At 37.9% G+C, this 27,715-nt stretch overlaps 4 protein-coding genes across 4 annotated transcripts; 1 reads left to right on the top strand and 3 right to left on the bottom strand.

Moving 5' to 3' along the window:
• Positions 1-234: 234 nt before the first annotated feature.
• On the bottom strand, positions 235-11,175 carry LOC145899430 (transcription elongation factor SPT5-like). The gene is made up of 25 exons (XM_082988204.1): positions 11,036-11,175; positions 10,651-10,819; positions 10,463-10,528; positions 10,225-10,239; positions 9,474-9,540; positions 9,196-9,270; positions 8,826-9,031; positions 8,503-8,717; positions 8,004-8,164; positions 7,689-7,794; positions 7,555-7,630; positions 7,330-7,487; positions 6,958-7,051; positions 6,544-6,703; positions 6,086-6,155; positions 5,900-6,025; positions 5,316-5,441; positions 4,910-5,054; positions 4,527-4,665; positions 4,064-4,194; positions 3,313-3,630; positions 2,167-2,285; positions 1,634-1,876; positions 994-1,089; positions 235-526 (listed from the first exon to the last, which is right to left on the bottom strand). The coding sequence occupies exons 1-25, from the start codon at positions 11,141-11,143 to the stop codon at positions 344-346; spliced, it is 3,372 nt and encodes a 1,123-aa protein (XP_082844330.1). The 5' UTR covers positions 11,144-11,175; the 3' UTR covers positions 235-343.
• Positions 11,176-14,908: 3,733 nt separating this feature from the next.
• On the top strand, positions 14,909-21,663 carry LOC145897680 (uncharacterized). The gene is made up of 14 exons (XM_082986067.1): positions 14,909-15,035; positions 15,692-15,992; positions 16,095-16,667; positions 16,742-16,852; positions 17,071-17,207; positions 17,408-17,516; positions 17,699-17,943; positions 18,512-18,735; positions 18,821-18,940; positions 19,007-19,126; positions 19,281-19,403; positions 19,714-19,914; positions 20,229-21,104; positions 21,258-21,663. The coding sequence occupies exons 2-14, from the start codon at positions 15,711-15,713 to the stop codon at positions 21,536-21,538; spliced, it is 3,402 nt and encodes a 1,133-aa protein (XP_082842193.1). The 5' UTR covers positions 14,909-15,035; positions 15,692-15,710; the 3' UTR covers positions 21,539-21,663.
• Positions 21,664-22,079: 416 nt separating this feature from the next.
• On the bottom strand, positions 22,080-23,169 carry LOC145899388 (peptidyl-prolyl cis-trans isomerase-like). The gene is made up of 2 exons (XM_082988143.1): positions 22,549-23,169; positions 22,080-22,372 (listed from the first exon to the last, which is right to left on the bottom strand). The coding sequence occupies exons 1-2, from the start codon at positions 23,040-23,042 to the stop codon at positions 22,243-22,245; spliced, it is 624 nt and encodes a 207-aa protein (XP_082844269.1). The 5' UTR covers positions 23,043-23,169; the 3' UTR covers positions 22,080-22,242.
• A 96-nt stretch (positions 23,170-23,265) lies between these two features.
• Positions 23,266-24,069, bottom strand: LOC145899387 (uncharacterized). Its single transcript, XM_082988142.1, has one exon. It carries the CDS (start codon positions 24,034-24,036, stop codon positions 23,266-23,268), a length of 771 nt encoding a protein of 256 aa, XP_082844268.1. The 5' UTR covers positions 24,037-24,069.
• Between the last annotated feature and the right edge of the window lie 3,646 nt (positions 24,070-27,715).

The raw sequence follows: 27,715 nt of genomic DNA, 5'->3' as shown, positions 1-27,715 counted from the left end.
TTCAACATAAATCAGCATATTAAAAATTAGTTTTTTTTTACTTACCATTAATTTGGATTACAAAAGTACCATATTTCTGTAACTAATTTAGCAAACATGCATGTTGCCTTATGTCCAGGTTGTCAGCCATGGGTATAAATAATTGCTGCAAGAAGAAAACAGGTGGCTTTGTCTGTAGGAGGTTTTTCAAGCAAAGAGAAAATGAATTCACCACCAGAATTTATAACCAAAACCCTTCATCTTCTCATTTTATTCCACAACGCTCGGCAGCAGCAAAACAAGTTTTGACTACGATATATCGTACACCAAAAACAAAAAGGTCTTTAAGTCATTTTCCTCCATATTAATCCTCATCATCAAATCCCTCTTCTCCTGCATCATCATGATCTCCTGAAATCTTCCCTAAGAAGCGGAGTTGGAGGATTTTCAGTTGGTGATCCTGCTCCATACGAACGATGCCATCTTTTCCATCAATACTGATAAGGACTCCTGTACTTTCTCGGTCTTCCCCGAGAATGACTTTTACCTAAAATTCAATGGGACTGCACTTAACTAAGTAGTTTGCATTATTATCATTGACAACTGTGGTATATTTCGTAAAGATACATCCTGCCTTAAGGACATATCATTGTTTTTATAATACATACAGCAAAAACAATGTTTTGAATGGAATGCATTTAGGTGGCAAAATGTATGGACACAACTACACAATATTCCACACATAGAAAACTTAAATTCAATTCCTTTCTGCCTTTGTTGACAGCGTCAGTTCACAAAGTTTGGTCGTGTAACTCGAAATTGCACAGTGTTACATCATAACCCGGCCTATAAAATTCACCACTTATTACCAGAATCCCTTTCCCTCGATGCAAAACTGAGAATGGGAAACTTAATTGCAGCCGCAAGACATCAAGCTGATGTTGATTTTTTTATTTCCCCATGCAGTTAAATTAGGAGCTGGCCATGTAGGTTAGAACTAAAAATAATGCAAACCTTGTCCTTTTTGCCTGGAATTACAGGTTCCAAGTTGTTTCCTGGAATGCTCACTGTGCGTTTGGTGTCATCGATAAAAACATTGCACAATCCACCCTGCAAAAAGTATTTCAAACAATGGTGACTTCATGAAACAAAAAAATTGGCTACTTTTGACATGTTCAGAAACTATACCTTTTAATGCTGCAGTTTATAAATTCACATATCCCTAATTTTTTGGTTATCTTTGGTGTACAGTATTTACTCGATTGTAAGCCGCATGCGAAGGTGTTGAAAAATTAATATAAGCAGCCCTCGAATGTAAGCCGCACGTTAATGTTAAAGACAAACTTAGGTGCCCTACAACAATAATTGTCCACAAATATGTCGTTTAAAATTGTCAGATACGCTGACAACCTTGGGAGATAAAACATTTTGGTACGATGGAGCGAGTTGATGGTAAATTTCATTAAACAACAGAGCGCAGACAAAATATCGGCGTGACATTATATAACGTAAGCCGCGTTTGAATATAAGCCGCACAAATGGTAGGTTAAAAAACTTTCTAAGCCGCGGCTTACAATTGAGTAAATACGGTATGTACAAATGCTTGCAACAACGGCAGTTTTTTAACAGCAAATAAAGTTATAAATAGACTAACCGTAATGGTACGGATTACACCAATTTTTCCACTTATAGTTTCATCTTCAAAAGTTGGTTTGACTCGAACCACAATATCCATTGATTGCCATTCCGTGCTCATTCCATGGTCAAAAAGTGAACCCACGGAACCAGGAGTGCCATAACTGCCGATTGGGGATGGTGTAATTCCCCCACCAGGGGTAAGAGGGCTTGTGTAATCCAGTGGGCTTGGAGTAGGGTGAAAGCTGGGTGATGGGGTTGGCTGTAGAAGAAAGCTTGTGTTTGTATCTTTGAAGTGTTAAATCCATTGGTACAATTGCATTTTATGATGATGGTTTAAGTTTGGGTAAAATATAAAACCCAATAAAACCTTTTTGAAATTATTTATTTTACCTTCCTATCAAAAATATGTGTGAAAAAGTGCATTAAAAAAGTGAAAAGAATTTTTTCTGTTGTTAGGCAAGATAGGATACAACCACATTGGAGTTTACCAGTCAGTTTAACTGTATACAGCATAGCTAAAAATAAGACTGCTGACAATAATGCACAAACCTGGTACATTCCAGGTGAGGGGGAGGGCTGATAACTTCCTGGGGAGGGTTGCGGCGCCCCTGGAGAGGGAGTTGGTTGGTAACTGCTACCGTACGCAGAACCCATTGGACTTGGAGAAGCTGAAATATAACAAAAATATTCAATTGAAAAAACTGTTTGGGGATAACAGGTACCGTATTTACGGACCATAAAGCGCACCCGATTATAAGGCGCACTGTCAATAAATTGCTTTGATTAGTTTTTTGTTCATACATAAGGCGCACCGGGCTATAGAACGCAACGTATTTTAAGGAGTATGGGTTACCGTATAAAGCTCATTAATAAAAGTTTACTTGTTACGTAATAAATGTAAGCAAGTCACAATAGTACAATGAGCAAAAGAAAAAATGAGCCTACTGAATATCACAGATTTGCTAGTTGCTTTTACTGTAGTTTATTGTGTAAGACGGTGGTTTATTTATATAATCATAGTATCGGTACTGGTTTTGAGTGTAGGCAATAAAGCATCCATACATTGATCCATACATTAGGTGCACCGGCTTATAAGGCGCATGATCAATTTATGAGGAAAAAAAGGATTTAAATTGTGCCTTATGGTCCGTAAAATACGGTAGGTTCAATTGCTGTATAAGCATTCTAAAAAAATTTATGACAAGTGCTGCAACCCTATAGGCAAAACACTTGGGACTTAGCATTAAAAGAACACAGCACATACTTTGGGATTAGAATATTTTTATTTCAAGAATTTCTCATATATAAACTAAACAGTCTGTTTGGCCATAGTGCGCTCCACAGTGGTTCGTCGTCTCTGTTGTTCGGTACCTAGTATAGGGTACCCTGCAGATCGACGTTGACCGAAAGGTACCACAAAGTGGAGACTAGTGTGCCTGCTAGTGTAAAAGCTAGCACAGTGCCACTCAACAGCTGCACTGATGAGATCTTACAGGTCGAAACAGTGCGTGTACACACCCTGTCTGCAGCTTTGCAATATTATGTTTTTTTTGCACATATAAACTAAACAGGATTTCAAATATGACAAGAACTCATGACAATATAGACCACTTACACCTCTGTTTAATCCAACGGTATTTGTTAGCAGTTTAACAATGTAAGCAAAAAACAAGTTAAACAACCCATGGTACTCACCATCATAGGTGCCCAGAGGAGAAGGCGTTGGACCTCCGTACGGGGAGTAAGTACGATCTGATCCATACCCACCGGGGGTTTGTGGGGCATTACTGTATGGGGCTGCAGGGGACTGCTCCTCAGAAGTATAACCCCCTGGGGTTTGGGGGTTAGGTGTAGCCCCACCATATGGAGCTGGTGAGGGGGAATCGTAATCAAAGTTATCAGGACGAGCCGGGGTGTTTGCATTGGTTGGATCCCATGCGCTGCCCCCACGTTGGGGCGTCCGACTGCCGTCGTGTAACGGAGTCTGCGCTCCGTAATGCGGAGTGCGGTTTCCTGCACACAATGTACAGAAAATGTTGTCATTAAGGATACAAGAATGCAACTTACCTCACCACAGGCTACACAATATTTTGTCTCAAAACTCAAAATAGTAAGTCGTAGGTTTCAATTTGACATATCATTAAAATTTAAAAGAAGACGTTTCGGCAAAAACTTATGCCATCATCAGTTTAAATGGCGTGATTGGTGTAGCTCCATGATTATAAGGAGCTGACCAGACCGACGTCACAGATAAGGCTTGCACGTCTATATGGTTTAGATTTCTAGCCCAAGTTTTTTTTGATACATCAATGCATTTATCAGTGGAAGCAGTGACAATAACTTCAAAAGAAAATCTTTCCTCAGATAAATTTGCAGCAATGTCAAAGGTGGACCAACCTCCCAATGTGCCGTTAACTATTTCCCTAATTAAACGAACAACACTGACCTTCATGTACTGGTGTTTGCGATCCATACATAGGTGTGCGTGAACCTCCATACATAGGGGTTTGTGACCCATACATTGGGGTCCTTCCATATGTGGAAGTTCTACCCCCTGCACCAGGTCTTCGTTGATCTCTGTAATGTTAAGTATGCATTATTATTCATATTTTATACAACAACTCATTGTCAGGAATGGTATGATCTCTGTTAATAAATAAAGATTTGCTTTGAAAATAAATGCCAAAGTAAGAATATTGCTAGTTGGCATTGTAGCAATGCAAATATTCTGATATAACACTACTGTGCACATCATTAACTTAACAGTAACTGGTTTTACAGGTAGTTCCCAGCCAAAGTACAGCAAGTCAGTCGAGCACAGCACAAATCAGTCTCAATCACATGACAACAGTTTATAAGTGAAAATATACATGTTGTTTATTCTAATATAATCATAATTCTGTACTAACGTGGTTTGAAGTCGGCTTCGGTCAACGTTGATGGTTTGGCAAGTTGCGTGCAGTTCTACTCTCGCTGTCGACTCGGTTGCATCTTTTACGACGCCGATGTGTCCCTTGTACGGACCCTGCCTTACCCTTACTGTTTGGCCTGAAAATAATATCGCACATTCTTTGTATATTTTGTATGGATCAGCATGGGTGAAGTTACCAGACAAAAATATTCAGAATGGAATATATACCTATTACATTACCTTCATAAAACAACAAATTAAGGATAATTTATGAATCATGCTGAACAGTCATACAATAAATCAGCAATTGATAGTTTTCACATTTCGATATTTCAGCCTCCAAACTTGTAACTAAAAACAAATATTTTTAAAATTCCTCACCAATGATTCCAGTGTCACGCTGCCCTCTTCCTCTTCCGCCCCCTCCTCCTCCTCCACCTCCTGATCTCTGGTTCCCGCTGTCATTACGAGCAGGACTTCCAATTCTCGGACTCATTGGAGCAAAAACTCCAGCTCCACCACTAGGCTGTGGGTAAGAATGTCGTTAACACGGTGCAGAATTTCCCAACAGGCGATCAGAATAGAAAAGTTATAATTTAACAAAAAACTTTTGGACGTATATTTGTTTCCCAATGCCCTTTGGTAAATATCATGGTATTTCTCAAGCAAAGCAAATGATTTTATTTTGGAATAGCACATTTACTGCAGAATGTGTGCACATAAAGCAGTCTGGGTGATTCAGTTTCATGCTTACTATTTGGTATCGCTACAGTTATTTAATACTGACCCTGGATCCACCAGCCAGAGTAACCTGTCGAGTTCGAACAACAAAAATTCCTCCGTTATCGATAACTTTTCTACTTTGCAGAAACGCGAATCCACGATACAAATGTTTCACTTCACCTTCTTGGCCCTTTATAAGTTACGAGAGTCATCAGTTCCAGCAGAAATTATTTTTATTGCAACAGAACAAAAAATATACAGCAATATATATTTTTTAAAATAGAATATATATATATAATAACCTATGGACCAAAAAATTAAACATATATATTATTATTTGTTGCTTTAAATCGAGCTATCGTTACCTCATTAAGAAGTAGTAAAAATTAGTTATACACTACAGAACTCTTTTATGCAATTGCAGAGTGGTAAAGTTTCAAAAAAATTTTACGGATGGTGATTTAGTAAAATCTCAGCTAAAATGTAATGAACAGTACATATCATTAAAAAGAAAATTTAATATAGCAAAAGTACACATATACCAGAATAAATAAATATAATGTAAAAGGGAGACCAGTAAAAATCATTATGCAGACCGGAGACTGAGAAACGCTGCTCTACAGTACAAAGCTTGCTACATGTACTCACAACGTGAGGGCCATCGATGACTTTCACAATATCTCGACACTGAATGTTATTCTGTTCAGCATCCAAGGCCATCGCAAACCTTGTATCCTTTCTCCTTGTTACAGCTTGGTGTTTTAAATGTAAAACCTGAAGCACAAATATTTAATGCTCACAAATGAATACATTCATTATCAGTTAAACCCATACCTTGCCATGCATGGAGAGCACTTGGAAGTATTCCTTTTCAAGTCTGACTATCACACCCACTGTTTGGTTGCTGTAAACAAAACAAACAGTTGCAGGCAACCATGAAATAATAACATTAATATATTCCTCAGGCTTCTGAACCAGCTAACTGGCTATGGGTGAATTATAGCATGGTTTGTGTGTGTGTAAATAAGCTGGGTGAAAATACATATCAACATGAAAAACGCAGACAGCCAAGGTAATAAGGTAGCCACACAATTTTTATCACAAAAGTCATGGCTAAGACATAAAGAAATTCTGCTAACTTGCTAGTTATGCCAGTCTGCGAAGTGTTGTAACTAACAATGCTGCTTAACTGCTCTTTTATATTTTTCCAATTATTTACAACAGCTACTTTCCTTTTACATGTAACTTTTCATACAATGATGTTGTCTAACAAAAAGAAAACACAAACTTACTCAATCAGGACAAGATCGCCAAACTGGAACTTTCCAACAGAGTCTACTCCCGAACTGACGTCGGCACAGAGTTGTAAATCTCTCGGAAGAACTTTGAGTTCGTGCATTGTGAGATCAGAAAACAACACAACCATCTTTGGCTCGACACGAACAATTAAACCTACATAATAAGTTTATAAATGTTTTACTATTTGACTATTTTTTGCTACAACACATAATTTCATCAGTATCTCAGCCACTTGGACATGCAAAACCTCTGGAAAATGTGACACAATTCAATACAAAATGCAACAGAAATTGATTTCTATCAAATAAATCCTCACCTTCACAAGTAGACAATTAACATGAAACACAGCATTTGCAAAATTGTTCTAGTATTTTGACACAATTACCAGATGCAACAAATAGTCATACCAGTGTCTCCTTCATATCGACCAGCTATCACTTTTACGTGGTCTCCCATCTTGAAGTGTTTACGAAGTTCTGAAGCCAAAAACTCCAGGGGATCCTAAACACAAGTCAATATTACAGTTGCTGCATCGTCAACTTTCATTCTATTCCAGCTTCTAATCACATTCAAATTATTTGGTATCATCTTTGTACCATAATATTCATTAGTGATTTCATGTATATGCAGTGGGTCAAAAAAATTGTTTCATTTAACTACAGGTCAACTAAGTTAACCACAAAATTGCACAACGCTAAATTTTTCTTCTATAAAAACATTATTTAAGAGTGGCAAAAAAGGTATTCTCAGTTTAGGCTTAAACGTATGCAATGACTTACATGCAGTTCCTCGTGTTTTGGCATCATCATAACCTTGCTCCCATTAACACTCATCACTTTTCCTTGTAGATTTATCAATTCACCTTCGGCAACTTCCACATTATCACCAGGGGCAAATCGACTGGACTTGTCCGACTTTGAGGTGCTGTCGGCCACCACTGAAAAACCACATTTGCAAAAAATTATGTATGAAAATCCACGGTTCTTGCAGTAAAAACAACTTACACTCAATGTCAAGTCCTTCTGGCTGTTCCTCAAACTTTTCCAGTTCGGATAGTGTTGGTTTGATTCCATCGACGCACTAAAATGAAACAGGGTTAGTTATCTTATCATGAAGAATGTGTATCAGATGTTCTTACAATTGAGTTCAGCGTGAAATTTTTGTAGAGAAAACCCTTCCTGCTGTAACGCTGGCCCTCGAACACAAGAGAGTCTGATTCACTGGACACGTCACCGCCAATCGCTCTGTACACAAACAAGTAAAAATTAAATACAATTCAAAATACAAAAACGATAAAATCACTGTGGAAACTAGGAAATGGTTGATTGGATCCAAAACTACCCAAAAAGAGTGATTGACGACGTTATTCTCTTTAATGGTTGATTGGTTGTAAGATATTCTCTGTATTAAGCACTTTTTTTGGGGGGAATAAAGATCCAGCAAGTAAACATACCTTATAGCATCAACATCAAAGAGTTTTTGTGGTGGTCTCTTATACAGACGACGTTTTTCTTTATCTTGCCCGTCACTTTTGACGCCCCTCGGTCGAGAATAATCGATTCTCGGTATCAATTTCAATGAGACCAAGTTTTGACTTTGTTCGATATAGTCAATCTAGTAAAAAAAGGTTTGTTTTCTTATTGCTATAAATACTGGATTATTTGTAGAATTGTTGTTTGTCACCAACATATAGAAGGATGCCAATATTAGAAATTTGTAAAGTGCAAAAAAATACTAAGGCAAAGAAAAACTTTGCCAAACTAACAACAGACAAAATATGCTAATATACTTTAACAGGAACTAACAAATACTTTATGTGTGAATATATCATTTTCTATTTCAGCCTATTAAGTGTACATTTTATAAAAACAACACCTGTCAAAAGCATTTTTGTGCATGACCTTTGCAGTGATATAACACACAACAAATTTACATCAGATTATAACACGAACCTGTGCCAAATCATCTTTGAAAACCCCCTTTTTGAGACGAACCCACATCTTCTCCCGCAAACTGGTTCGATCAAATTCCTTCAGCACTTTGAAGACGTCGGGCATTTCTTTTGTAGGAACCATCTTTTGTGTCCAGTACCCCAAACGCAAGTTGCTGACCCCTTCTATTGCTTGTTTCACATGTGTTTGTTTCATCGCCTCGACGTAAATGTAACCTATGGAGCAAGATTGTGGCTTCAGTCTTCTTATTTCATTATTCATGATTATAACTGGAAGTTTGCTTGTCTAATAAGACAACAAGATCATTAGAAACTTGGACATACCTTTGAGGCCTTCTGGAGCAGACACTGACTTTATTTGAAGCGGTTGTTCCTCGTATTGCATTGTAATGAATTTTCTCATCAACAACATAACAGTTGCCTTCTCTTCTCCATGTTTGCACTTCACTGTCCATAAATTAGGGTCTTTAACATCTGGAAGCAACTGTTGCTGACTGATGTCATCTGACACTTCACTGTCCATTCCATAGCTATGACAAAACAGGCAAAGTATTGTAATTTTTTTGGTCACTTGAAACTTGTTGAAATCATGATACATTGTAGTCGCAATTTGAATGGATCTACTTCAGGCAAACATGCCATTATAACACATTTGTAATTTTCAGAGTGCATGTACCACTTTTTGGAAACTTACCCGGCACCAGATGCAGACGAATTGGTTGCATATTTCCTCATGTAATATTCACCCAGAACTTCCTCTTGTTCGGTGCTGGAAAAAAACAGCATAACACAGGTTTTATACAACAAAAACCATAATACACTCTGGACAATCAGTTTGAGCCTGTTTCCCCATTCAAGAGTTTTATAATTAGGGAAGAATAAATATTATGGACCCCCTTGACAGATTGCAGTGTGACTGCAATTGGGAACCCATGGTTTAATATAGAATTGACACTATTTAAGAAAGTTTACTTGAGCAGGTTTTGAAGTCGACGAGCTCCAGACATTTCATCTTCCATCGCATTTTCTGCATTTGATGCTTTAAACGTACAATAGGTATGATAGATTTTTTTGTTTAAAAGATAATAAAAACACAAGTAACTGTTTGAAACATAAACAAATTACAAGCAACATGTAAAAAATCAATGGCAAAAATGTATACATGTCGTTTGCAAAAAACAAATATCCACATGCAACACTACAGATATCAATTGTATGTTTTTTAAAATGGCAAATAAATGCTGAAATCATTGAAGCATATCACGCAAAAACAACAATCATTAATATTTTCTATTCATGTTTAAATGATACCACTGATATTATACCATGACAGCACCAATAAACCATGCACGTTAAATAATTAAATATTATTGTATGTTGTCTCTAGACTGGCAGTTGTTAATTAACAGGGCTACAAACAAATTATTAAGTAAGCTAAATGCATGCAACACAGTGGTCCCCTTGTGGTGCCATTTGCTTATAAAAAAATTTGCATAAATCTATTTTGATTTTAAGACTTCAATTTGCTCAAATAGTTTGTGGAGTACAGATCCCCAAAAATAATTGCAATTGCAAGGAGATCGCAAGTTTGGCAACCACTGTTTTAGCACTACTATGAGATTGCAAGCAAATTGACTACCAGCAAACATACTATGAGAAAAAAACATGCAATCACCATTCTACATAACTAGATGAGAAGCAAGCAAACTTAAGTACTATTTACCTTCCACCTCCTCATCTATAATGTCAAAAATATTAAAGTTAATTTTAATTTCATAATAAAAAAAAACACAAATAAAGTAAGTTTTTAAAACTTGAATTTTGTATTCACTTGTGATTTGTATCATATATGCCAAAATGCAGCTGAGGAAAATCGTCCTTTTAGTTTTTTATAAAATAACAATTTAGAAACACTTTTCTGTAATTATATGCTACATTTACAATGTAAAAATTTTGTTTACTTATTTCCATGATATCTTCTGCCCCTTCCTCCCATCCATCGTCATCTGGGCTGTCATCGTCAACATCTAGAAAATAACAAGGATAAGTGGCAGAAGCACCACATAAATTTAGTTTGCAAGCAAAACATAGGGATAAAATTTACAGCAAACATACAACGGACTATGCAATATTGGTTAGAAACTTATACCTGCTTCATCTATGATGAAACCACTGACTTTCTGCCTTTTAGCTGCTCTTTGTGGGTCGTCTTCATATTCCTCTTCATCTGATTCGTCGTCGTCATGCTTGTCATCCAAATTTTCAGCTTCGTCACTCGGTGGATCAGAACCAGGTTCCCCATCACTTGCATCTGCATCCTAAATTATACAAAAGCACTTTATGTGCAGCATTCATGGTAGGGTTGGGCAAACTTTTTAACTCAAATAGAGCCGCTGGTCCATGAGAGAATAAACTGTGTTTGCACTACATTTCATGAACTAACCTATTTCAAATAACTACGTTCTGTTGCAACCAAAAGGCAAAAAAAAACGTCCACTAACATTACACAAAAAGTTTTGTGTCAGATAACTTACATCTACTTCCTCAGCTTCGCTGTCGGCTTCAAACTGGTGTTTTCTGCCAAAATCAGCATCGTCTTCTTCGTCAGAAAAGTCACTATCACTCGGATCGCTGTCTGACATTTTTGCACGCAGGGACAAAACAATTTTATACAGAACCTGTGAGGTTAACGATATGTTTAGCTTTATTCCCAAAAAATAGAACACAAGCCAATGAATACAACCACCACGTAAGTATCTCAAAAAAACAAAACTTCAGTATTTTTCCTTCGGGGCATGCTGCAAAAATATATCGGATCAGTGCTTGGTTTGATTGTGACTGAAAAGTTTCTTCAGAACATAGTGGCAACTTTTTAAATCATTGGTGGTTCCCAACCTTTATATAGTCATAGACCCTACGAAAAGGTATCAGAGACCAGAGAGCACACAAATAACTTAGTTTTTACACAGTTCTAATAATCAATGTCGGTAAGACCACAGATTTCAATTTATTTGAGAAAGAGAAACAGTAAAAGTAATCTGATTTACGGACCCCTTTGAAACTACTTCACGGATCCTTGGAAGTTCGCGAACCCTAGTCTGGGAGCAACTCTTGTGGAACTTCATTGATCAGAGTGCAACAACTCAAAATTTTGAATAAGAATTGATTTTGACGGCATTCGCGTTCACGCAGCGCTGGATTTGTCTTTGGTCTTCAAGTCAGTTGGGTAACTTGAGGGTCGAAGATTACCAGATATTTAATTTCTGTGGGAAATGTCAGGCATGAAGAGTTTACCTTGGTGGTTGAAAATACAATAAATCACTAATTCCATGTTCACCCAGAGAATCTGATATTGGTGCCGTGATGTGATGTATACTGGAACAATCTACGATTTGGTCTTGAAATTAAATCATTTGCAGCAAGATCATGTTTCAAATACTTTAAAATCAAGATCAACTTGTGGCCACAACTCAATAATCGTTAAATAATAAAACTAAAATCATATCAACAGCTCACACTTAACCTAGGTTTTGTAACATACGTCACAGAATAATGCACAATAGTGTAATTAAAATTCCATTGCTTATCATATGCATTCCAGGTTAAAAGCAAAAAAAAAACTTCTTTCTGAAAAGATTGAATTTACAGGGAAAATAAACAATTGTGTTTTCGTATAGCTTACTGATGCGATTTTGTAAATATAGGTGACTAAATTTACTAACTTTAACTTTCCCATGATGATTTGGGGCACACCCTCATCCATTGATTTCTTGCACGCTCCAGACCGTTTCGGCTCATACTTTCGGCATCGAAGTGACCATGTACAATACAGGACCACAACCGTCCTCTATTGTACATGGTCACTTCGATCATTGTTTACCGGCGACCCATGTCACTTTCCGTCATACTTTTTGTATTTTTATGTTGTTAATCATTATATTTCAATTTAGTTTCACTTATTACGAGTTAGGTGCCGAAAATGGTACCGTAGATTGGAATTTTACTTCAAAATAGCTATCGTCGATTATAAATATGCGTTATACACGACAATAAAAGAATAAATTTTGTTCCGCCAGATGATGATGTTGAGCTATATCTAAATAAAAACGCGTCCATTGTTTTTCATCAGCAGGTGCCGTTTCTTTCGCAAGTTCGCTCCCTTGCAGCAAGTGATTGGGAATTGATTTAATTTCGGCATTTCATAAATTTATTTGTAAAGCAAAAAAGGTCGCAATTTCGTTTTCTTTGGATTCATTTACCTTTGAAGTGACATTTCGTCATAAATTGTTTATTTACTGTTTGATTGCTGAAGCTTATTTTCGAAAGCCTTGATGTTGGGGTTAGAATCAACACCGTACAAGCAAATTGGTGATATTATTGATTACAAGTATTATCGTTTGATTACATTTTTGCGATTGCAGACCCCCCCTTGGTTTTTAGCAGGTCGGCCCTGCTCGCAGGCGTTCGCACTTCGGTGATTGCGCAAGCGGCGGGGCCTGACGTGGGCGATTTTCGTTATTTTGGCTCAGCACGTCACCGAAGCACAGCGATAAGTGGCGACATTTGGGACGTCTTTGTCGGGACTTGGTGTTTGCCGATACTTTTCACAAGTTTCTACAGTCATTTAAGCGATGATACACAAATCCTTTAAAAGATTATTGTCGTAGGCAGAGTGCAACGAAAGAACCGATGCTGAAACTCTAATCAAACTGGTGCTGTAATACGTAGGGTGTGTGGATTTGCGTTACGCTTGCAGCTCAAAATCCTCTGCTTCTGGCGCTAGGTTAGATACAGCACGTCGCAAATTTAACAACTTTGCCAAAAAATTGGCGTATTATCTTTGGACAACAAAAGTATGGGATGCTGTGGGTAAGCATTGGCGAAGTCTAGCCGTATGTATTCTGTATGAATCAGACGAAGACCAGGAAACACCGCCATTTTCTCTTAGCGGGCGCAAGCTATCGCTCATTATCCGTCCGCCATTGTTGTACGGCTGCTGAGCAGATCGTCCTGTGACGTCAATAAGCGACTCAACCAATCATCGCCTAGAAATGAAATACGGCTTTGTTGCGTCACATGGTCTGTTTTTTTGTCTTGTTTGTTTCAAAGGTTTGCTGGGCTGGGATGAATACTGCTGCTTTCCGGCATTTAAGACGTTGGTGCTGTTGGTGTTGGTCAGAAATCCGTCGGTTTACATTCAGACACTAGCAATCCATTGTAGGCGAAATCCTTGTCGCCACAATATACCAAACGTAACGAAACTGTTTACTACAGTTTTAAATGAGGGCACTATGTTGACGTCTAATGTTACATGTAAGTTCGGTGCTAGTTTAAACGTTTCAACTAGTGAAAGGAATTCTAATGGAAGTTATTCTCGTTTTTAACTGTGCTCTTATATAAGCCAATTTGTATTAATCATTCTCAAACTTGTTTCTAAATTATCGGCAACGTTAATGTTGGTCGGGCATTGCAGTAGACTACTTGCTGGTGTGTGTGTGTTACAAGCCATAAAGGTGTGGTTGCATTTCTGCTCGATGGCCGTTTTAGCTTGCTTACCAGCTAAACGTTTCGTGGCATTGTGTTGAAAAACCCATAAACGACAGACATCTCTTAGCGTACACAATGTTTGTTGCTATCATTCCTGGAAGAGCGTTCGAACATAATAGCGGGGAATAAGCTGCTTGCTTTATTGGGCGATACGCATAAAAATATTGTTCTCATTTAATAGTAACGGGATATCAGTGTCACATGTTGCCATTAGGTTTGTAAATTGTGGTTTGCTTGCAATCAATAAATTTCATTTGGCCCGAGGACATCGCAAGAGTAAAACCAAATATGCGACTGCCCCGTGACCTACTTAGTGCAGACAAGGTCGTGCCCTTACGCATCTCAATGACTATCAATAACACAACTCGCAAACCGGTTCCAACTGTGTAAACATTGAAGATAAAGTAAGAAGTTGCCGAATGATAAAACATCTTTCGTAACTTTGTGATTCAGTCTTGTTGGCAATTGCAATTATTGCGTCACTTTACACCCTTGTGATATTGTTGGTGAAGTAACGAACACCATCTATCGGAACCTAATATAAATGGCGCCATTGAGCATACTTTGCAAACGTAAACCACAAGAAATTTAGTGACTGAATGTAGAATTTAAAAGCCCCCCGCCAGATGTTTTTCGTGACCGTCCCTTGATTGCGCAACGCGTTAAAAGAAAAAGTGTATGTTTGAAGAGGAGAGACCACAAAGAGAAACGAGTTTCTGGTCGGCCGCGTCACTTCCTACCTCGTTCAGTTAACTCGAGGCGAAATTGTTCGTTCTCTTCCATTTTGCAGACCTCTGGCGCCGTTACGTGTGCGGCCTTTTTGATACTATGTTTTCCATTGCAATGTTGTCCACTCCCACAAGCAACAATCCTTTTTGATCCCGATATATGCTGTTTATTTCAGAACTTTTAAGATGTTTTTTAAGCAACCCAATTACTGAAGTTTATCATAAAGTACATGGCTTTCTGAGCTACTATCTCTTTTTAGTAAGTATTCATAAATTATGACGTGGGTGTTGTGTTAAAAATGTCATATCAAGCAAATAGGTGTTAGTTTTATTTTACATTAATTAACATTATATACTATTTTAAGTGGCATATGTTTACGTAAGGTAACTCAACATAAAAATTATTCCAACAAAACAGTATACCAGCCAATAAAACATACACTTCAATTTCCACAATCTTGCTTTATAACACAGGTTCAAACTACTCTATGAAGTTTGATTTATTTTCAATTATGCCATGCCATACCTTAAAATATGTGTTGGATAATTTAAGTTATTTTTTTGGCATTTTCTATTATTTTTATTATTTTGCCTATTGCAAAATGAACCAGTTTCTGATAAATTTTCCCAATAATCGTAAGTTTTCAAATCAACTTGCCAGCCTGTATATTCATTTTTATAACTTTTGCAAAGCAATATGTTGCATAGCACAATCTTTAAAAAATTAATTAAATATACATTTATTAAACTCCCAGAAGTTGTTTTGCTACAAAATTTTTGAATTAAAAAGGTGATGTATATACATATTGTATTTTGTAGGATGTCAAATAAAAAATTTACCACAAAAAACACACTTTTTATTGTATATTTTTTAGTTAAATTAATTAACTAAAAATATTTCCTGTTTATTTTTAGTATCAAACCACATCCCGACATGCTAAGCATGGAGAATGGTCAGATTGCAACAGAACAAATAGTGGAAGAAGATGGTGAAATTCTTGAGGATGGGGAGATTGATGAAGAAGATGCAGTTCAGGTTGAGGAGGAGGAGGTTGTGGAAGGAGAAGAAGATGAGGCTAAGGACGATGATGAGGGTTCAGATGAGGATGAAAAAAAAAAGCATCACAGAAAATCACATCATAAACGGCGAAAGCGTAAACATGACAAGGAAGATCGAAAGTCAGAGGAAAAAAAATCAAGACATAAAAAAAGAAAGGTGATGATTCTATATTTTTACATTTAAGAATAAAGAAAAAATTATCATTATTTTTAAATGTTTAGAGGGAATTAATGTTCTTAAAAATAATACAATCTTTAGGGTGATGATGCAAGTGAAGATGGAGGTGACAGCCCTCCATCAAAGAAGAAGAAGAAAAGAAAGAAGCACTCTAAAGACAAAAAGGACCGGGAAAGTGCTTCTCCAGATGTAAACACTCACATGGAGCAAAAGCTTGTTGGATCTGAGTCCCCTCCTCTGCCATCAGAGCAAGGTTATTACGATACATACGAAACTGTTGGCAAATACACCAAAAATTACACTGACTACAACCAATCGATGAGTGAATATGACCAGACAGCAGCAGAATATGACACAAAAACTTCACACAATGCATATGGTTATAATACTGTGGAGGGCTACCAACAGGAAGAGGACTTTTCCTCTGGATCAGACTCTTACTACAGTGACTTTGAGTCTCATTTGGCGCAGTACCAGAACTACAAAAAGAGTTCGCTACAAGAAAAACCAGCGCAAACTGAGGAAGCCAATTATGATGATGACAACTACTATAGTGTGGGTTATGATGACAATATAAGAAGACAAAGGAGAACTAGGGACTCCTCCAATCGATCACATCGGTCACAAAGACAGCGAAACAATGGCAACAATTCGGTTCGTTAAAATTTCAAACAAACTGTACAAATTTTCTTGAACATTAGTAACTGAACCATATACATATGCTTTAGTATGACGATAAAAGAAGAAATCATCGCTCTCGCCCCAAAAGAGGCACTGAATCACCCAACAACAATGATCCTCCAGTTTGCAAATACTTCCGTGAGGGACATTGTGGTAAAGTAAGTATGACGATGCAAACATAAATATATCCCAAGTAACTGAACTTTAATAATATATATACTATATGCATTGTTTTCTATCCAACTAAAATTGGAGAAAAGTTAAAAACAATAGGCTTGTAATGATGCTGTAGACTTTTATCCCATTTGAAACCACAAAATTGTAAAAGAGAAAATCTACGTAGGAAAATGCAACATAATTCATGTTTTTCCTTCAGGGAGACAAGTGCAGCTACAGCCATCGAATATCCCCAAGACGGCCTCGAGATTCGAAACCAAAAAAACATCCAGAGTTATGTCAGTTTTACATGACTGGATCCTGTAGTAATGGAGACAAGTGCACTTATATGCATGATATCCTTTTCAATTATATTTTAAATGTTATTGCTACAACTAGTTAAGCAGCCTCTATTTTGAAGTTAAATAAGTATTGTGTAACTCGTACTGTGGTTTGAAATTAACAAAACACCAATTAAAAAGCTTGCAGACAAGCAGGATAAGAATTATTGTTAGTACTTTTGTTTATCCATTTGTTTCCTTAATTCCTTTTGTACAAGATTACCCGTGCAAGTACTTTCACACTGGCACAAAATGCCTAGCAGGAGAAAAATGTATGTTTTCTCATGAAACTTTAACTGACATGACCAAGCCGATTGTCCAAAAGGTATCAGTCCCTTGTTACGTTTTTTTTTATATTTCAAAAATTTTTGACAGTTTACAGACCTTGTTGTAGCTTAGTTTCATACAAAAAGTTTAATGTTCAAATTAAATTTTGTGAAAAATATTAATTTCAGGGAAAAAGTTTTAATAACATAAGAATTTACAATTATGCATTTTTTTCTTTAGTGGCAAGATATGTACAATAGCATTGATGACTCTGAAGAAATTGAAGCTCTTGAAAAAGCAGGTCTTCGACCCCTTCAAAAACCACCTCCAGGCATGGGGCTTCTTCCCACCCCCAAAATGCTTCCACAGTCCTCAAACAAATTGGGTCAACCATTACAAAACATGCCACGAATGGGAGGGATACCCTCTTTATTTGATATTAAAGTCGAACCTTCTCCTGAACTACAAAAAAGAATTGATCAAAAGTGAGTGTTTGTGTGCCAAAATAATGCGCTTTTGTGATGGTTCATATTTACTTGCCAGTCTTAGTTTTGCAGGAGTTGCTATGTAAGACAGGGATAGATTTTTAGCCAAATACCTGTTCAGTCGAGTTCAGATTTAAAGCAGCATCAGTATCAAAGTTTACATGTAGAGCTATATATTGCAGTGACAACTTTATGCCAAGATGGATTCTGCCAAGGTTTCGGTTTCCGCCACCAAGGTGAACTGAAAGCATTTTAGCTTTTGTGAAAAAGAGTCCTAGACCTAATTGGTTGTTGGGAAATTATGTGTGTTGTTAAAGAAAATAATGCAATGGAGCAAAGTTGGCTTTTACATTGTTCTTGAAATGATAGTTAAGTTGATCAAGAAACAGACAGTACTTTGGGTATTAGAAAAATATTTATTTTAAGAATACAGTTACTGGATCCTATAATATTCTGAAAATTATAGTGTTGTATGAAGCAATATTAACAAATGGTAAAACCTGGTAAACCATTTCAGTCGGATGCATTCTGATTCGAATTATTTACTAACATATGTATATTTTTACAGTGCTGTCCCATCACTTACAATGACAGATGATGAATTGATTGCATTGCATGCTCGTCATAATCAACCATTTGTACCTAACCAAGGGGGTCTTTTGCCTTTACCCACACCAAACATGCCACGGCCCATGGTACCCTACTACCCCCAAGGACCAAGCATTTTGGGGATGCCCCCAGTACATTTACACAACCCTGCATTGCAGGGCCAAACTAAACCTAAAAATGCAGGTTAGAAAACAAAAATATTGTTAAGTGTTTTAATAACAAGCCTGTTGTATTTTCATAATTGTTATATTTGAAATGTAACGTTCAGGTCAACAACACCTCGATACACAAAGCGAAAATACTATACAAGAGTATGATCAGCTCTATGACCAGGCAGGTGCAAATGAATCCAACAACATGATGCAGACTAATGAAACACAAGAAAAAGGTAAGTTGCCAACTAAAACAGGTCAACATAATTGTGTCAGCCTTGATATATTTGCAAATAATTTAGACCATGAATTGGATCATGAAGATCATCATGATCATACCAATGACTATCATATGAAGTCTGGCCCTGATGAGGAGACTGAAGAGGATGTGATAAGAATGGATGACCATGATGTCATTAAAGGTATGATCTAATCCGTCCTAAAAGTATTTTTACCAAAATCAAGTATAATAAATTTTTCTGGTCACTTTTACTTGGCGGCCGTTTTTAGGATTTTGCACTCAAAAGACCATGATTTTTAAAAAGGTTTAAATACAAAAAAATCAATTCTTTCTAGATGAAGTGAAAGCTCCATCTTTTCTGCCTGCAAAACAAAAAGCATTGTTCATGAGAATTCATCAAAAGCGCAAATCTTCAAATGAAACAAACAATGACTCTTTGATGGATGGAAGTGGAAAAGGTCAGCTTTAAATAAAATTTATTTCTTTGAGTCTGCCTGGTGGCGCTTGTATATTGTTGTAAATGGTCTCCAAGAGGAAGTGTAGGTTCAAATCCCACTTCTAACACCATGTATTGTTGTAAATCCGTACAAGTGGCAAGAATTTGTCGCGCTTCTTTAGTGAACACAAGTGATGTCTTGTTTATTGGGGCATTACAACCAAAGAAGCATTGCACTACATCATGAGGATCTGTGTTCTTTTGTGCTAAAAAAGTATAAAATAGGGCAAACACCCAAATATGCATGAACTAACTCATTTTGGAAACCACAGACAGTTGGACTTACTCCAGTGAAGACGACGACAGTTCCTCGACATCAAGAGGCAACATAGCCGGAGTCCGCCACCCTCCCTCTTCTAACTCAGTACAATCTATCATGCAAATGATCTCGAACAAGAAATCTGGCGATGTGGATGCAAATCTTCTTTCCAAAGTAGCCAGTGTCATCGGCATGCCCCCATCATCGAAGTCAAGTAAGTTTTCTGCCTTTATTTGTTACGATTCTAATTGATATTTTGGTTGATTGATACAGAGTAAAAATTGTGGGAAACAAACTGTAACAGACAAACAATTTTTTGTATGAAAATATGTGTTATTGCAAATATCTATGTGATAAAGCATAACTGAAATGCTCTGTAGTTATGCACCAAAGTAATGCATCCTCTATGCAAAAGTCTGTTGCCCTATAAATATGCTATAAATTTCTTTATAGTTTTTAGGCATAATCTTACACTAACTACCACAAAATAAATCAGTGCATTTGACCACCCAACTTTGTGCCCAACAGGCCTCGTCCCCAGCAACACCCACATCCAAGAACCAATGATGTCGCCACCACAGCATCCTCCCCATCATCGCGAGCGAAAGTCAAGCAGTGGAAGCAACTCTAGCCCCGGTCACCCAAGCTCGAAACAGCCGTACCACCCTCCACATTCCCTGCGCAGACGTCTTTCCACCAGCGAACTTTACAAAGAGCCGTTGGTGATTCCTCTTGTGGTCAAACAATCGGCCGATTCCATACATGCGTCTCATCCTGATCCGCGTATCTCCCTCAGTCGACTCTTCGGCCAAAAGCGCGTTGAATTTAGAGGTCAGGTCCCTCTGTTCGGAAAGGATCTAATGATGGTGTCTGGAAAACTCGTCGGCCTGAAAATAACTCTGTCCTCCGAAAGTAACCGAGGTAATTCGGTTGAAAAACGAGGCGATCCAAGACTTTCCATGCAACAAGCCAGAACGAAGCCGATGGTCGCTGACCCTAGGGTAAAGTCCAAACCCAACGATCCGCGTTTGGGTCGTAGGTCGTCAACAACATTGCGCTCACCGTCACACCAGCAAGCAGCCCCTGCTCCTGTCCCAAAACCCCTTATTCCACAAACGCCTGCGGCCCTTCTTACGAAACCTCCGTCGTCGGTGATCCCCAGCCTTCCAGAACTAAACCTAGACATGGCTCACGTATCAGATGCCAACAAAACCACGTCACCGACTTCCAAAACGAGCAACAGCATATCATCCCTACCCTCACTGCTGAGGGCGAAACCGAAGCCCTCGGCTCTTCACAAGCCAACTCCTCCCGTGGAAGCAGCGGTATCCGAGACCACGTCAGCGCCCTCCATCGCTCCGTACGACCCCCGTTTCATAACAGCTGGAAGTACCAGTTCGACGGGTAAGATACAAATACAAGTTATGTTATATTCAACAATGTTGTGCATGTTCATTGTCCAGACAGCATTAACAATCGTAAACAAAACGCCACTGCTAGTTTATAAAAGCACAATTGTACAAAACACCAACGTTGGCACGGTTTTCGTTTTCATAGCAACGCCTACCCCAGCCCCGTACGACCCGAGAGCGATGACGTCATCAACCTCATCGAACGCCCCATCTGCCCCCGTCAGCGTTCCGCCGCTGTTCGATCCGCGCAACACGAGCACAGAGGCCAAGAAACGGACGATCCAGCTCCCGAAACTCACCCCCGCGCCCCCGAAACTTACCCCCGCCCCTGGGTACGTGGCGAAGAAAATACCTGAACTAAGGGCTATGGGCGATACCAACGGGAATTCCCCGGACTTGCCCTCCGGGGAGCAGCAGGATTTTTAGTGCTCGATGGTACTATGTCGATTTGCGGCACTCTTCTTGCTGGTTGCTATTTTTTGACATATTTTTTTAAGGCCATATTTTTATGACGGCGCCAATTATTGAATGCAGTTAAAGGCTGAATAAACAGCTTCAAAATGCGAGTTCCGTTGTTCAGTACACTTGTCAGCGCAGGAGTTTTCACTTGTAAGCACAGAACAGAAACACTTTTTATTAATGCTGCCCTGTAAAATATGTTCCCCGAGTTGATCCTCGTCAGAGCCACGTTCAGCCTATATTATATCACGTAAACAGCATTTCCAGAGAGCCAAATTAAAGTTAAGAACAAAGATTTTTTAAGTAAAAAATTTCCAGTTACTCTTGAATGATGTTCGTTATGAATCTTATGTGGGGAATTCCCTAATAAACTAACAAGGAGTCAACTATTCCCCCAGAACTATAAACTTATGTTCTAATAGCTATACACCTACCAACACAAAGCTGCAAAATTTATGTCCTCGTTTTATGACACGTCTAAACAATAGAAAACCTCTTGTTGTATTACAAAAACTACTTTTTAATACTTCTTCTAGTGTCAATTGTTTTCCAAAGAATTTGTCAATTTATTACAGGTATTAAAAACACAATTGCTTAATTTAACAACATGATGACATTCAACACGAAAGTTACAACTTCTGCAGTAAAAAAAGGTCTTGGGAAAGTTTGCATTAATCTTCTTTTATTTCGCCACAGTCCGTAATTTCAACTTTTTCCGTTGGGTTTCCCTGGTGCGTTCCCACGCCTTCCATTTCCCTCACAACATCCATTCCTTCAACTACCTCTCCAAATACTACATGACTGAAAAAGAAATTTACATATTTGAAAGTATTGCACTTGGAAAACAGGCATGTTTAAACAATGCTCCAAAACAAAACATTATTTGCACACAAAACAATTCATCCCTGCCTTACATTACCATGTTTAGTGTGACAAATTGTACTTGACAGAAACATAGAACATTAAACTTATCTCACCGTCCATCAAGCCATTCAGTCTTTTCTGTACAAATAAAAAACTGTGACCCATTAGTGTTGCTTCCAGCATTTGCCATCGACAATACTCCTGGCTGAGTGTGTTTTAAATCAAAATTTTCATCTTTGAAAGTCCTTCCATAAATGCTTTTGCCCCCACGACCATCACCAGATGTAAAGTCACCACCTTGGCACATAAACTGGGGAATAATTCTGTGAAACATGCTGCCCTTGTAGCCGAAACCCTTTTCTCCAGTGCAAAGTGCACGGAAGTTTTCAGCAGTTTTTGGGACAACATCTTTTCGTAGTTCCATAGTAATCCTGCCCGCTGGCTTTTTGCTTATGGAAATGTCAAAAAAGACTTTTGGGTTCTTTCCAGTTTTTGTTCCAAAACATCTAAAAATCTTCAGCCCCATCATTTTGTTTACAAAACTTTGCCTGTTGTGCTTGAGCCTATACTTTACAAAAGGCAAGGGTTTAGGCAAAAACAAAGTCATAAACAGTACTATACCACTGCCAATAACACATGTTTCAAACAGGTCAAAGAAAGATCAAGTACACTTAAGAAAATAATAATGAGAGTACAAAATACAGCAATATTGATTGCATCACAGTAACCAACTATTTCATATTTGTGATATAAATACTATGTAAAGAGTTAAATAAAATAATTTAATTGAGTTAAGACAGAAACACAAATAAAGCAGACAACCAAAACGTTTATTTCTTTTTTATCTTGGGCACCCTATTATTGTAGTCTTCTTCTGTTAACGTATATGCCCAATGCAATAAGACCTGTCTCACCACTGGGGACACAGTTGCATCATCAAACTTGGCGCCTGCACGGTATATTTTACCTATGAGGTTATTTCGCCATCGTCCATTTACACCAGTGCACTTTTTCCATCGACTAATCTGTCTCTCATCATCTTCAGTCCTTCGGCCCTGGAAAAACCTACAGTACCACTGAAACCAGCCATACGGGTCTTGAGCAACAATCCAATTAGAATCCTCCCACATTTTTAAGGAACCCCCACATTTAACCTTGTACTTATTAATGTTGATGTTGTAATCTATTGATGCAACTTGTGTTTTGATGTCAAGTCCCTCAAGCCAATCATTGGGCAACTCCTTCCAAACTTCATCACCATAACTTTGCTTCGTTACACCTGATAAAATGGGCCGAAAATACGTTCCTCCAAAACTTCCAGCATGCAGAACTTCTTTTGGTGTCATGTTCGGCTGAAATTCAGGTTGATCGACAAACTTCAACACACCTTTTGCGTCGCGTGACGCTTTCTGGTAGGCCCCATTACCTTCTGCTGTGCGCGTATGAGAGGTATCTTTGCACTTCGACTTCTTAGCCTCAGAGGGGCCCACATACGGCTTTGTGGTTTTACGTTTGGAACTCATCTTTAAAAAATGTCGCAAAACCAATTGTATTTTCTGCACATAAGAATAAATTGACAGATATGGTTGAACCAACGCCATAAATTTATCAACGAAAACGCCAGAAAAACATTCGCGCCCCGGCGTTTTGTTTGTGTGACGCACATGTGAAGGTCCATATATCAGCTGATTGATTTAAGTGTGATTTCTATAATTCGAACAAAATCTAGCGCGGTTTTTCATGGCACATCACATACCAAACATTGCTGGCGTAAACTACCGGTAAGAAATGTCAGGCTCCACGAAATGCACGGAAAATAAATTGGTTGGTAACACAATTTCGATTGCCCGATAAAAATTTTTAATGTTTTTAGACCCAGGATTTCGAGTATTAATCCGATGATAGTTTTTTACAAATTGTTTACCTTCAGTTTTTATTGCACGACTTTATAGAAATATGCGATATGCGGTTACTAAAAAGCTCTAGTAAAACTGTCGTTCGGATTTGGTACACTGTTTTCCGTTTTCCTGCAGTTTGTTTTTCTAACCTAGTTTACTTATGTCGATTGTTTTGTGGGATTGAGGGCACGTGCTTGCTGGTTGCAGCAGAAATACAAACTATTTTATCGGGAAAGTGTTTTCCTTGTAAAGATCCATAAGCAGTCGACCATCTGGATCTATTTACTTTAAACACACGAAATAGCATCTCAAAGGTCACAAAAACCAGTTCATCCTGTTTGTTTGTCAGAATTTGACATGTTTGCAAACTCTCAACAGATTGCATTTGTGATTGATTCCATTAGCGCTGAAAACAAAACCATGCAATAATATTTACAATATTATGTACGAGAGGGCGCTGGCGGCAAACTGTATTTCCGAAATTTTCATCCCAAATATGCAAGCAACCTCTTGAAAAAATTTTGTCTCGAAATAAGACCAATTTTACAGTTTACAGTATTATTACCTTTATGTTATACTGCCGCTGGTCATTTGAAAAATCTCGTCGGGGACTTAATTGCCCGAAGCTGTGTCGCACATAACTTACTCAAGTAACCGTGAAACATAGAAAGTGTATGTGTGGCAATCTTTTAATTCCTCTGTGCCATGAACGTGTGTTTGTCGTAACTAGCAGGCCATGGTCAAAAGCGTGCTTTGCAGGGCTTATAGTTTCCTTCGTCTTCGTTTCTTTATTACGCTGCAATAAAGATAATACACGCATACGTTACTTTATTGTCGTAAATTTTTTTTTTTTGAAATTATTTCTTCACCAAAGTCATTAGTCCGTTTTCTTTCATGTTCGACTCTTTCCCAGAACAGTGTTTCAACTGGACTATATAGTTACAGTAACCACTGAGGTAACTGCACAACGCAACAACGCAACAACGCATACCGGTTCATTGCAACAATCCAGTAAGCGTGTTGCCTAGAGACCAACAATGTATTACAAAATTTCATCCCTGTGTTATTCCGAATAGTTTCGAACTGGCCCTAGGTCGCTTAAAGGTCACGTAAGGGTCCAGTTGTCTTTTCGGATGCCAGTTTCGTCACGTTTAACCGCGTAGTTTAACACTTCATTACTGTCTGCTGCCCGCAAAGAAGTCTCGGTTACTACTTCTTGCTTCGAATCAGCATCTACTTCATCACATGTATTCGAAGACGCACAAGGATGAGATGTTGTTGTAGCACTGGTTCGAGGCTGTGGGTATCGTCAAGTTCGGACGCAAAGCTAACTCATAAATTAGTAACGTCGTGAATAAACCGAACACGCAGTCCTAGTTTTGAAAGCCAATTGTTTTTTCGTCACTATTATGTTTTGTTCGCATAGTCAAATCTACAAGAACCAGTTGTCTGTTTGACAAATTCGGGGGGTTAGAAATGATGAGCAGATAGAATTGATCACAATCAATTTCGAGACATTTTCGCATTTGCAACATTGTTTAGTTTGTTAGAGATATCTCTTAAATAGACAACATGTCATTATGGAAATTTTGGATTATGAGTGTTTAAATAGTTGCATTACCTTGAAGTTATACCCATTTTTTGTTACTTTTGTCGATACAACTGGTTAAATACGAACGGTTTTAATAAAGTGGCAACAAAGATTCAGCTGCGCAAGCGAACAGAGATCTGTCCTGTAATAAAGAGTTTCAAAGATATCGCTAGATATAGGTTAGCATGACGTAAGCTTTAGGCCTTGTTAGGATGAAAAATTCATAACCCTGCCCAGGCGACACGTTTTATAATCTTCTTTTAAGCGTTTGCCCGAAGTATATTACGCTTCGCGAACTCTAAAATATCCCAAATGAGTTTTCCAGCATATGCTTTATTCGGGTATGCTGAACTGTTTTGTAGTGGCGCATGCTTTTGTGGCACAAAAATTTATTGCACAGCTTTTCGGTTGGCATAAGAGGATGAGCAAGAAAGGAAATAAAGGGAGGTTGCAAAAACAATTAAAAATGTACATTTTTTTGTGAAATGTGACTCACTTTTTTATTTGGTAAATTATTTTTTTCAACAAGATGGAAAAACTTAGCAGACCTCAAAAAAGGAGCAAATTTTCGCAAAACTGTGTTGTCACGACGAGCCTCTCATTGACATTGCAGGGTCACGGGAGATTAACAATGTTATTAAAAATCTTCCTGAGTACCGCGCATTTAGAGTAATTGTGCCCGATGGCAAAGCGCCTTTGTCGACCGCTGATCGAAATATCGACCCATCCACTGCGTGCGGTCTTCTTGCAATGAACACATGCATTCGTGCTTCCTGGCTAGTATACGGCATTGATTTTGCTTTTCTGTGACGGACAGGTGGCATTTTGCTTGGTATTTTTGAAACCGCATCATGTATTAAAGCAATGCATTATTGCCCGCTGCGTTAGAAGTCAGTTATAGAATGTCTAAAACAGTGTTTTTTAACCGGTGGTAAATGTTAGGGTTGCAGATGGGTAATCGGCACAGAAATATATAAAATTAGTTGGGTAAGAAATATTATGTTGCATTCAATGTGTTTCGTACACCTATTGGCAGTCAGTTGGTCATGCCATGTGGTCGAAAAGTTAAAAAAGTATTACAGATATAGCGAAAATGCAATATTTAAATTCTAAGTAAAAAATTTAAGCACTAGTTGAAAATAAGGATTTCGTTCAAACTGAAAGTGGAAAATGAGATAAAAAAGGTTAAGAACCACTGGACTAAAACATAAACACGCGACAAGGGTCAAGCCCAACATTAACTGTTTAGAAAATATTGTATTACCACTTTTCAACTCTGATTAAGTTTTTGGGCATTGTTGGATCAAATCAATGCAAATTGCATATATTCTCCCACCAGTAAAATAGACAACGGAATTTCAATAAAGAATTACGTTTATGAGCCATAGTAGGTCATATTGTGACGAAACAAACGGTTTGGGCAATTGGAAATATAAGCTTCAAGAAAGAGTAAGATTTTGTTACTGTTTTAGGCGGTTATATGTATGCAGCAATTGGTAGGCTGGAGTTTTAAATACAATGACGTATTTTTTGAAGGTTTTCGAGTAGAAGAGTATTTTAAATAACATCTGCTTGCATGTAAAACGATCTCCCGCTTTTCACATCCAAGCAACAGGGAACTTTGCAATCAGGTACGTTTTAATGAATGTAAATGTTTTGGCAATGACTTCAAGGTTTTTGTTTATTGTGCAGAGGTATGACTTACACCAAAAAAGCCTATAAAATTCGAAAGTTAGACTAATTATTTTTTGCAAACACGATTTGTTTGTGAAGTTGTTTTATTGCTCCAAC

This window comes from Ascidia mentula, chromosome 4, assembly GCF_947561715.1.
Source record: "Ascidia mentula chromosome 4, kaAscMent1.1, whole genome shotgun sequence".
In the NCBI taxonomy this organism is placed as follows: Eukaryota; Metazoa; Chordata; class Ascidiacea; order Phlebobranchia; family Ascidiidae; genus Ascidia; species Ascidia mentula.
Note: the sequence above shows the minus strand (reverse complement) of the source record. Positions and strands in the feature narration are given on the sequence as shown.